Below are 12427 nucleotides of genomic sequence, written 5' to 3'. Positions count from 1 at the left end.
TAGTATATGTGTGTTACAGAGAGCTGTGTATATGTTGGGCTCCCGGCGTGTCTGTGTGCAGGAGATCATTACAGAGGCACTCTAACAGAAAGTCAATGCTATGACATCATAAGACATTGCTGTTCCATCTCTCAATTGTAGGGGGAACATAATGCTGCTGCCAGTTATAACCAGTTTCTTTTTTTAATTTTACATTGTATTTGTGTTAAACATACGAGTCAGAACCCAAATTTTATTGCCAGCTATTCCTGTACATATACCAGCGAGCCGTTCCCTGTATGTAATACAAAGCACAGGGGGGCACAGCAACGGGTTCTGGCCTAGGCACAGGCCTCCATAGTTTCCTGGATTCCTTTAAAAGTGGGGCACCAGGATATGATTTCATGATTTCATACCCTGATGCCCAGAAGGGGATGGGGTGGCAGGAAACACTATCTCATTTAGGCCTAAGTCAGCGCCAAAAGTAAATACATCATTGGGGGGGAGCAGGTAGTTCTCTGTCCTTCATCCGTCCTCAGCGCCAACGATATTTGTGGAGACATCATCAGGTCAAAGCCTGTATGAGGATCATGAGAGTCGCTGGAGATCAGCCTGCTAGATACCCATGAAATAATCTCCTTGTAACCCTTCTTTTTCACATCTTTCCCACAGAGTATGTGTGGACTGTGACCTGCAGTACCGCAGCTTGCCTTTAGGCGGCAGATTAACGCATGTACATCACCACTCGCACCGTTTATTTTCGTTATTGTGTATATTAATCCGCTTTTATTGGTAATTGTATACGACTGTATATTGAGACCAAATTACCTTACAAGAAGGCTGCCGTTATGTTTATTGAAACAGTTTCAAAACAGGCTGCTAAATCCGTTTTATTACATCAACCATTATCCTCTTTCCCTAACAAGCACGTCGGTTACAAATACCAGACGTGAATATGATTGATACGTGCGCGCTTTAGGCCTTCTGCGACCTTCATCTCAGCCTCCAAGGTTGCCATAGTGACGCACCTTCATCTAGTAAGACGGTCTTTTGTTGCTATGGTAACAGCGCAGTTTCCTCCCCCCTGAAGATAATTCTCAGCTCTCGCGGTATTTACCCTGTCAGCTCCGGACACCGGCCGCACAAAGGGACCGGGCGCTGCGAGGGGTTCCGTGAGTATAACAGTCTTTCCTTCTCGCTCACACAATCAACGTTACATTACGCCCCCTCCGTTAGCTCCCCTCCTCCACACCGGGGCCCGACACCCTCTGCCAACATCCCCGCTGCTGCATCAGCATCACTGGCACATCGCCATGCACTTTGTCACTGCGAGCCCCTGTCTGTCAGCAGCTTCCTAACCTGGACATTGGTGCATCGTCACCCCGCTCCCTGAATGCAGTGCAAGGATAGACATTGTGCAGGAGTTCTCTCGAGTGTCATAGGCCGTTAAGAAGTAAAGGCTTAAGGGGGCACACAAAACCTTCTGGCGGTCACAAATAGACCCCAGGCCCCTGCTGGATATCCCAGAACCAGGGGGCCACTCAGATCACTTTACAGTTCTTTATCTGTATATATATATATATATATATATATATATATATATATATATATATACAATCTCCTATACGACTATTGGTTAAATCCCGTTTTTTATGTTATATTTTTAATGTAATTTCAGGTAATACTCTTTTCAGACATAATGGCAACTCCGACGGCCGTGAACCCCAGCGGTGAGTGAACGGCACTCCTCATGTCCTTTACACTTTTCAGCAATTACGTAGCATGCAGAAATTGGGAAACTCGCCACAAGAGCTGACATATTGTGTGCCTTGTTCCCGTAATTAATATGCACCCTAACCGGTCCTCGTGTAGGAGGGAAATACCTGTCACAAAGAGTCAATGCTGCGTTTCCAATGCCCCAGGGCACACTGGAGTGCGACAAGTTGTGTGATTTCACCTGTTGAAGGTTACCCATCCAAAGAAAAAGCTGGGGGAGGCAATGGGCCACAGAACCCCGGCCGTAGCCTAATTAGTAGCCACCAAAGTGCAGACTAATCTGGTTAATGATCTTCTTGTTCCCTAACTTTAAGTCTGTCAGCCGGTTCCCTTTCCTTTAAAACTTTAGTGAAGAACTTAGACATAATTGGTTATAATGACGGACCAAGGTAACCGATAAAGGATAAAATCCATTCTGCTGAAACATATATATGTATATATATTGCATACCATTATATACTTATATAATCATTTATCTACCAGGCCCTTAAATGACAACATGGAAATCTTTAGTAGTAACACATAGCAAGGTTACATGTGACTGCACTCGCACATATCTCGCACATATCTCGCACATATCTCGCAACATATCTTTCAAAGTAAATAACTTTATCCTGCTTTTTTGCAGACTTTTAAGAATTACGTTAATGCAACCTGTCTGCTTCAATGCCAGAAGGGTTAATGTTTAATTTTGTGATGGGGAGAGGTGATACTGAGTGGAAATGTTGTAAGCTTATGAGTGCTGGTCACCGCTACTTTACCCAGCTAAGCTTTAATGTGCTACAGTCAAGTCCCCACTAACATTTATTATTGTTATTTAGCTGCTATATAAATAAAAGATAATAATAATAATATTAATCGGGCAACTTATTTATGTATTCGGTCCCATCACCAGAAAATGTACAAGGTACAGATACGACGACACATTCCATGTCAGATGTTAAAATAATACTTTAGAAAAACAGGAGCACATATTTTAGTTTTACATTTCTGCTAAATTAACTTCTTTCAGCACATAAAGGTTGTTCCTTCAATAGAAAACAAGTGTTGAGCCGCAGGAACCTTTTCAACAAACGCTAGCTTCTGATGAAAGCCACTTTGGCCTTCATTTAATTAAATGTTTACTATCACATAGTAGCAAATGTGACATATTATTATTATTATTAATATTATTATCTTTTATTTATATAGCGCCAACAAATTACACAGTGCTTCTCTAACCTGTGAATTTTCACGTATTCCACCATTTTTTGTTAGGCAGAATTATTTGTTTATTTGACACATTATTATTATTAAATAATAATAATAATAATATCTATATAGCACCAACAATTTACAAGTGCACCATTTAAAACTGCTAAGTGTGCCCAGATGAAGACATGCAACATGCCTAGAGGTTCCACAAGAAATTGGTAATAACATGTAACATCATCTGCTTTTTATTATAATTATATTGATCTCTCAGGACAATACTTTAGTGTTTTGTATGCTATATATAGGTATGCCATATATATGCCTTTAATGGTTGGATGTGAATAGCGAAGATGTATAGAAGAGACCTCGGGGTTGACTCTGCGGGTTTCTGTAGGACCGTGGTATACATGACCTGCGTCATTGGGCTTGTATCGCTGCTGTTACTCATGCAAGAGACTGAATTGTAGAGAGGCCGATAGGGATGTCGTCTTGTTCTGAGCTGAATACAAATGCGTGTCCCCCTCCTCCTTCTCCATCTCAACCATTTGTGCCGAGGTTCCTGCATACTGATGAAGCTTCTGTCTCGGCAGAAGCCTTTCTCTTCTGGAAAGAATCACTGCCCGATATTTCTCAGATTCATATTTGAAAAGGTAAAACTTTTCCGGAGCTCTCGAAGGCCTAAGAACTGCGTAGATCATGTCTGGTTATGTTGTCACTTTTAAACACAAGCCTTTTTTTTTTTTTTTTTTTTTTAAACATTGATGCTCGAAAGTCTTTTGTCTGTGGCTTTCAGTAATGGGGGTAGATGATCCTCTGCTAGATTTGCTTGTCTTGAAAAGAAGAATTGAGTCCGTTAACATAATTGCCCATTCATTGGAAAGCGGACCTCTGCGATGAAAGACCGAGGTAGTGAAAGTAACCTTTGAGTAGATGTCCCTCTTCTCCTTTCTCCTAAGCATTTGTCTGCAGAGGGGCCAGCAAGCTCGCTGGGTACGTCCAGGCCGGGGCCGTCTGCTGTGCAAGTTAGTTCTTCGTAACAGAAATGCTTTGTATGAATGTAAATCGTGATCACCGCCTTCCAGAATCTCCTTGTGCACAATTGCTGTATGGGCTACAGGTTGGAGAGAGGATCTGTTTTAAGGGCTTTCTCAGCTTTCTCGATTCATAACACCACAGAAAATGGATCGGACCGGTGTAATTCCATGTGCCGAATACCTTTACATTGTGTACTTCCTAGTAATCTATTGATTTGCCTCTAATCGGTCTATCTTATTCGCAGAAATGACAACAGACATCCCGGGATCTGTGAGTTTGCCTGGGGCCACAATGGCTGCTGGACAAGTGAGGATGGCAGCGGCCATGCCAGCGCGGGGAGGAAAAAGACGCTCAGGGTAAGCAGATTTAAATCAGAATTTATGTGAGGGTCCATGCTATAGAGTTGCGGCCCAGGGAAGACTACTGCAAGTGGTGGATGATCTATGCATATAATAGTTATAAGATTTTACACATGTAATGCCAAGTATTAGACATAGATTTCCATATGTAGTCTCTCACTATGATCACGAGTAATTAAAATATCCAATGTAGGCAAAAAAGAATATATTCTTGGGTACTCTCATGTCTCATGTCAATGGTATTTGATATATTAATAGAGACAAGCTATAATCTCTTGCGAGATCTGTGTTCATACAGGGATTTCGGATGTGATAGAACATTGAGAAGATCACATATTTGATAATTAACCCTTCTGAGATGGGGAAAACCCAGTTATGCCTATAGAACAAGTTTTATGAGAGTATTTGGCCTTTAAGCAAAAAATATTATTGTAGCTTAATGGGAATTGATGGGAAGCAGTCTGCATGACCCCGATGTAACAGCGTAATTCATGAAATGAGAGAGATCTATGCGGATACATTCTGCAAACATCGAATAATGCTTTTTTCACATAAAATTAGTGATGCTAGGCACTCTCCATTTATTACGTATTTGAAAAACAGAATTTGACAGCAGATAAAAACCATACAGCCCATTGTGTCTGCTTATTTTTCCTGCTATGAAGGAGCCATGTTTGCATTCTCACTGTATTAACCTCTGCTGCTTCTGTTGGGTGGCTGTTCCGCATATCTCCCACCCTCTCTTTTGGAATTTATTTTCTTCTCTGTATATTTTCCCGGTAAGTCCACAATTCCCAGAGGGCCCCAAAGTTGTCCAATGTTGAGTTCATATTGATATCAATGGGGACTCAAGTCAGAGCTTTGCTCGAGGTAAACTTCCTTCTGCATTGGCTTGAGTTCACCCTTCTTAAGTGTGTACTGACTCTAGTGACTTATGTGGGACCTGAATTGTAATCTCAAAGGAGGGGCTATCCCTTTGTGATGCTGCCCACGACGGAGTGGAAGTCTTTACTCACCTGGCACAGATCACAGTGACATTTGTCCCACGTGGCTGTAGCGGGTAGAATCCTGGTTATGAAACGCCCAGATTAAATACATCATTATCTTTGCAGACGGGTTCACAAAAACACCATGTCATTTTTTCACGGAAAAACGCATGACATGAAATATAAAATGGATCACAGCAATGCAAACAAGTCCCTTGAGGTCAAAAGAACAACCGCTGTTAAAAAAAACCACAAAAACATTTTGATACAAATCTGGATACAAGCACTCTCTGGCTTGTCTTACAAAATACAATGGTGTTTATACAGTATATAATAAGCAATCTCTTGAAAAGTGGTCTATAACAACCACTTAAATGTTCCTGCTAACTGTAACCAGGCCTTAGGTTGCTATGGCAATAAGTCTACTTTTCACAGTTTGCATCCGACCCACTTTTTACATTTTTTTTTATAAATGCCTCAACTACACTACCCGTCCTCTCCTTTCATTGCAGTTGGTTATTATGTGTGATTTTACATTTATCCTACGGACTCTGATTGTAAAGCGCTACAGAATCTGGCGCTCTATAAATAAATGTAATGTAGCACAATTACCTGTTACGTCAGCTCTAATGCCAAGATTTGTTTTGCCGAGTGCCAGTTTGTTGGACGGCACTGACCAGTATACATAGATCCTAATGGGAAATGCCATTATACGTGCTGGGCATTGCTAGATTAATCAAATGAAAGCGTCTCCTACCATCTCTTTATTGATGGTGACATTGGCAATCTCCTTATGCATGTTATTAAAACTAAAATACAGGGTTGGTACGTTTTAATAACACATGCACAGATAAATTTAAATGCTATAAATGAGGATTAGTTGACACAATATAAAACTTAAATCTATTAGTTGAAAAGTCAGCTAGATCATGTTTTCATTTTCGGTTAATAGCATCACATTTGTAACTAGTTACTTTAGTAGCTTTTTGCCACTGAATATTCAACATGTAGGGCTTGTCAATGTGTTAATTGTAGAAAATAGATGACTTGGGAACGATTTTTGCACAGGTAGGACTGATTGATGTATTTCCTTAACGCTCATGTGTATAAAAAGGTTGTTCACAGAAAACCCAGCAAATGTGCCTTTCTCCTGTGTACTGGGCCATTGGCAGTTCCCTCACCGGGAGATCCATAGGAATTCTTGAGTTTAATTATCCCTGTCCACTGTTTGATCACATCTTCTATGTTCTATAATACATATTATCTTTTTTATTACTTAATTGAACTCATTGTTTAAGGACACTATACAGTATGGCACATCTTTTAGATGCTCTTTGATTTCTGTAAACATGGATGATACCAGTAGAGGGCACCATTACACTACAAATGTAAACGCTCATTCGCAATGCATGAGAGAACGAGTCTACCAAACCATTGGCCTCGTAAAAGGAGCAGCAACTTGGACAAAAGCAAAAGAGTGTTTTGTGAATGTTTTTAGAAATGCAGTTGTCTCCACTTGCAATTGAGAAATCCTCTATGGTGTGTAGTTACTCCGTACGTTAATGTGGGAAATGTGTCAAATGGCTGCTTGAGTCTATGCTCTATATTTTTTTGTCAGAAAGAAAAAAGAAAGCTTCATATTTTTACATATTGAATGAAGACAGGTGCTAATCAGAATGTCTGGGCTCTGTGTAGAATTCCCGATTTGCTGGGCTATTCCAAGGTCCAAGGTGAAGGACCGATTAAGGTCTAAGTCTGTACATGAGGACAATGGGCAGACTAGATGGGCTGAACGTTTCTTATCTGTAATATTCAGCATGCTACTGATTTCATGTACATATGTCTTTCAATCTGTCTGTCAAAACAACAAAAGTGCACCCGTCACCCCCCTTTAGATTGCTTTAATTAACATGCATTGTATTGTCCTATCCTGATGTATGTTTCTTTTTAAAATATGAGATGTATACCCAAAAAGTGCCCACGTTGTAGCTAATATATGGCTTTTCTGAGCAATGATCGCCTTTGTTATGGAAGAACGAGACAGATGTATTTTTGTATCTGCAAATCAAGGTGGGTCTGTGTATTTGACAGAGGAACGCTGCGTCACTCCGCTGGTGGCTGGTGAGAAGGATGTGAGCCGTCAAACACTTTCTACCTTTCACACATCCTTTTGGGAGTGAAGCTTTCTCCTCCCTTCCGTGTGAGTGAAGAATCTGCTGGTTATCAGTGGAAGAGAGGGGAGTGTTTGCTTAACACCAGTCCATGCCTCACATCTCCCTTTTCCTGTTTCCTGAATCACGATGGTGGGAACAGTTGTATAGACCGGGCATCAAAACCTTGTCCCAGCAGAAGTGTTCTCTACCTGTATTTCACATAGCCGAATGTCATATGATGCAGTATGTCTTCCCCAGCCGGCAGTTATAGATATAGTGTTGTCTTTTCTATGCTCTATTCCTTAAAAAAAAGCAACATTTGACCACAGTAGACTAAGCAACACAGCGGGATTACAGTGGGTTAGGTATCAACAAAAATCTAAATGTAAAAATGAGTCCAAAGACCACTTTGGAAACATTGTAGCAGAATCACTATTGATGCATAAATCCGAGCAATACCCTTCCCTACTCCAAGCTGTGCGATTGATTCTCATGTTTTCCCTGGTAGAATGGAGTTCGACGATGAAGACGGAGAAGGACCCAGTAAATTTTCAAGGTTTGTGATCTTCTGGCTTCTGTTTTCCTTTGAGTCTTGTGATGTATGTGAGTGATGTGCTGGTAGCACAGGCTTTCTGAAAATCTCTCTGAAAACCTCTCGTATTCTCCATAGGTATGACTATGGGTTGCAGATATGTACGGATACGGTAAGAGAGGGCTTCTGGAGGACCCCCCTCATCTTCTCAGCAGGTTGATGATCCCTGCTGAGAGAGAGCTGGTTGTTTGTTTCCAGGTTGGAAGATGACCTATACCCTTCTGAGCGAGAACACCTGACGAGGTAGGATGTCGAGCCTTTGCTTGGTCTGCTAAAAAAAAGAGCTGACTCCATAGCTAATAGATCAGAACTCTATTGCTAGATGGACCTACATAATGCTCTAGTGGATAACACCGATTCTGGCATCATGTGACCATGCATCTTAATTTTATACTTTGTGGTTGCAAACCTGTGCATAAGGGAATGAATACAGGTTTAGAATGTAGAGATAGATTACGCTTTGCATATATGTTTGTTGAGGCGTTTATGTATCAGGATATGTATATATATATATATATATATATATATATACATACATATCTCCATTAGACAGATAATATTATATGACTAGGTGACTGCATGCATGTAAGTGAGTGACAGGTGCAGCATGAGGCCAAATAAATAGTATAATGTTCCAGATCACCATTAGAGTTGGACTCCAAGCTAATAATCATTCATTGCTGATCAGTTAAACTGTTAATCTGGTCCTGCCCTGCATTCCACTGTCAGGAAGTCATGTAACTGATTGATGTTCTGCAGGTCCTTTCACCACTAAAAGGCTAAAGGAAGAATGCTCTGCTCAGCTGAGGCAGGACTAAGGTTGAAAATAAGATGGCAGCCTCCCTGCGTTGATGGATTGTTAGTGTTGACGCTTCACAGCTGTATACCCAGTGCTCTTTCTAAAAAACGTTCCTATTAACTCCACTTCACTCTTTGTGGACGCCTCTTTCTTTCAGTCACCGTGAGGCCTGGATTTGGAATTAGCCTGGCACATGAATATTTGTCCTGACATTAATCTGCTGTCTGACGCAAATGCTCCTTCACAAACCATGCCAGCAAGACAATACCTGCACACCAGTATAAATATTTAACGAAAGCCAAAACCCTCAGTTATAACAATAAATAAACACGTTATGGCACACAATATGGAAAAAAAAGTATAATAAGTCAAAATGAAATGTTTAGTTTAGTTTAAAAAGGTAATAAGATATTTCTAGAAGAGAGGATACTTTTCATTTTGAATTCATTAGCATCTTTAACTAAACAATTGTAATGAGTTCAATGAAATAATGATTCATTGCAGTATTTTATTAATATTGGTGTGTATGTAGATTCTTGCTAAAGTTGTATGGTTGAGGTTAGAAGTGAACCCGCACAGAAAACAAATTTATATTAATCAACAGAATGTAGAAAAGAGGTATGTTGTGTTTATTTTTTTAAAAAAAGCTTAAATTAAAAAGGAAATAAATTCCAAGAGGGAGGCATTTTTTTTAATACGAATAGGCTGGAAGATGGAAGACAGAGGCATCGTGTTTTAATATTCTACTTAACAGAAAATGTAGTAGATACCTGAATCTGACATTTAGTTGGGGTAGTACGGGCAAAAACAGTAAAAAATTCAAGAAAGCTTTTCTAAAGAATTAATAAGTAAAATGTGATTCAAGACTAGGTGGGCCGTGTTTTCTGCCATCACTGACTATGTACGGTATATACTTCAGCCTCCTGTTATTGGAAGTCATTATTCTTTTGACAGACTTGGCATATTTTAATTACATCTCTTATATGTTCTCAGAGCCAGGGCTGACTTCAGACATTTCCTTGGCCATTATGAACCTAAGATCCAGGGCCCTAGCCTTTCACAGCTATTCATGGTAATCCCCAAGGTGCTCTCAATATTAAAAACTATTAAACCCTTCTTCCCATGTTAAGAAGGAACACCCATCCCCCCAAACATTGGTGTTCAAGATGCCAATGTGGGGGAGTACAGTGGCATCAGGCAGTGGGGGAACATTCAAAGCCATTGCTATATACAGCCGTACCCGCTATAACCTAGAATGGCTTAAAGCAGTCCTAAGAAAGTCATAATTAGGTTTAACATTTTTTGTAATTTTGCGTGATTGATGTGAAACTGTTTTCAGGAGACGGGTTCACTTTACATTTGAAACTTCGTCTTCACAGAACGCACAGATTAGCGCTGTTCCCGGAGAAAGAATCGTTTACTTTTGCGTTTTCCTGGTGCGCACTTCTCCTGCCTTTATCCTCTGTGTGGACTAGAACACAGCGATTGAAGAGCTACATAGTGAAAAACGGGTTACCCAAAACCGATGCCACTTTTACAACCAAAAGCATGGGCAGCTGACCGCTGGTTCTTCGTTTTGTGTCAGACATCAACTCCCAATACCCTGCTGCAGACGACCGATGTTGTAGTATAACAATAGATGGATTACCAACTGTGCCGTGCAGTGTAACACTGGGGTGGCCCGATACCTTTTGTTTAAGGACAATTCAGAAAAAACATATTCTGCGGGATTTTCGTTTTCTTGCCTTATGCTTTTTGTCTTGTGTTAAATAAAAGGACGGCCGCACTGTGTATAGCATGGGATGCTCCAGCGTCAGGCTGCAAAAATCCCTTTGTAATGAATGTGTTGGTCAGTAAAGGAGTTGGATTGGTGCTATGCATGTCACGTCACAGTCACACAAATATTTCCTGCATTCAGAATCTCCGGCTCAGCAGTGAGCGGCACGTGTGTTTGTGCGTCACGCTAAGTTTGATGGGGCACACGGACACACACTGCAATCTGCTGACATGTTCTGCATGCAGGAACGACCAGCACGCACTACACATCGAAGCAGTCACCAGATGTCCAGCTTGTCAACCAGTTCATTTTTTTTCCCCGTTTGATGTTTTGTGAAACTCTCCAGCTCTCTTAATAGCTTAGAAATTACTAGTGAGTAAGTATTACATAGCGACCATTTGCTACCAAGAAGTCCTACATCTAACTTTTAAACTTTTTACTATATAGTTTATAAAGTTTATATACTGGTGCAGGTTAGCAGCAAATGGCGTAAAAATTAAGTTCGCATTAAAGTTTTTGAACTTAGACCAAAAGGGAAGCCGAAGTGTTAAATAATCAAGCAAAGGAGAAGCAGATCATTTAGCAAGACCTGAAATGGAGCAGACAACCAAAAGTCTGAAAAATGAAACTATTTTGGAAGCTGAACAGACATTGACTGCCACAAAGACTCTTGTATACCCACATCCTCTCCTTGTCACTGACGACCCGTCACACGTGTGTGCGTTGGGTTGCGGGGACCGTGTCTCTGGACGGCTCTGCTTGGTGCTGATTCTTATACTCTTCCGTTTTTTTCTCCTGCTCTGATTCTGCTTTCAGAGAGAATCACAGTGAAATTGAAAGACGTCGGAGGAATAAGATGACACAGTACATCACAGAGCTGTCCGACATGGTTCCCACCTGCAGTGCCCTCGCACGTAAACCCGACAAGCTCACCATCCTGCGCATGGCCGTGTCTCACATGAAATCCATGAGGGGGACAGGGAATAAATCCACGGACGGAGCTTATAAACCCTCCTTCTTGACAGAACAGGTGCCGCTTGTTAACAGCCTCTCATTACCATGATTGTTTATCAGCTACAACTAGCAAGCAAAGACCCCCATTGTGAAAGTGTAGAGGGACCAATGCAGGGAGATAGAATTACAGGACACATAATGGTGTGAGAAAGCAGACAATACAGATTAGCACGGGACAAGTTGATGAACAGTTAGGGGAATTCATACAAGAAAAGAGCAACCGAAAATATATTTCGCCAGTTTGAGGTATTTATAAGATAAAAATATTAGAACAATACAGGATTCCTTACTTCTATGTCGCTGTGGGACAAGACAACTCAGGTGGGCTTTGCTTTGTAATATAGGGCTTAAGCGCTTTGTACTTTTCCATTTGTGTACCTTAAGTCAGGTAAGAATGGGTAATATTAATAGGTTTTGGGGTGGCCTGGAAGAAATCTCTGGAACATGAGCCTTTTTGTTTTTCACTTCTCATAGGAGCTGAAGCATCTCATCCTGGAGGCCGCGGATGGTTTCCTTTTTGTGGTGGCAGCAGAAACTGGGAGAGTGATCTATGTATCGGACTCTGTCACCCCTGTGTTAAACCAGCCACAGTCGGAGTGGTTTGGGAGCACGTTGTACGAACAGACGCACCCCGACGACATCGAGAAACTCAGGGAACAGCTGTGCACCTCGGAGAACTCCATGACAGGTGTGTTCCATGTGTACAACGCACGATCAATAGGTGAAATGTAGCAATGGATACTTTGCACTTTTAAGATATTGT

The 12427-nt window shown here is 41.1% G+C and overlaps 1 protein-coding gene across 2 annotated transcripts in view; it reads left to right on the top strand.

Moving 5' to 3' along the window:
* The first annotated feature begins 976 nt into the window (after positions 1 to 976).
* ARNT2 (aryl hydrocarbon receptor nuclear translocator 2) overlaps positions 977 to 12427 on the top strand; it is a 33749-nt gene continuing 22298 nt past the window's right edge. Inside the window, exons 1-6 of one of the 2 annotated variants that reach the window (XM_053465444.1) lie at positions 977 to 1151; positions 1658 to 1709; positions 4229 to 4340; positions 7991 to 8038; positions 11467 to 11680; positions 12139 to 12352. In XM_053465444.1, the coding sequence (XP_053321419.1) occupies positions 1679 to 1709; positions 4229 to 4340; positions 7991 to 8038; positions 11467 to 11680; positions 12139 to 12352 (619 nt within the window). In that variant the 5' untranslated portion in view covers positions 977 to 1151; positions 1658 to 1678. Of the gene's footprint in view, positions 1152 to 1657; positions 1710 to 3511; positions 3600 to 4228; positions 4341 to 7990; positions 8039 to 11466; positions 11681 to 12138; positions 12353 to 12427 lie in introns of those variants that run through there. The other variant, XM_053465445.1, reaches the window with a different exon arrangement.

This window comes from Spea bombifrons, chromosome 4, assembly GCF_027358695.1.
Source record: "Spea bombifrons isolate aSpeBom1 chromosome 4, aSpeBom1.2.pri, whole genome shotgun sequence".
NCBI lineage: Eukaryota > Metazoa > Chordata > Amphibia > Anura > Pelobatidae > Spea > Spea bombifrons.
The sequence above is the reverse complement of the archived record's forward strand: the minus strand, read 5'-3'. Positions and strand labels throughout refer to the sequence as shown.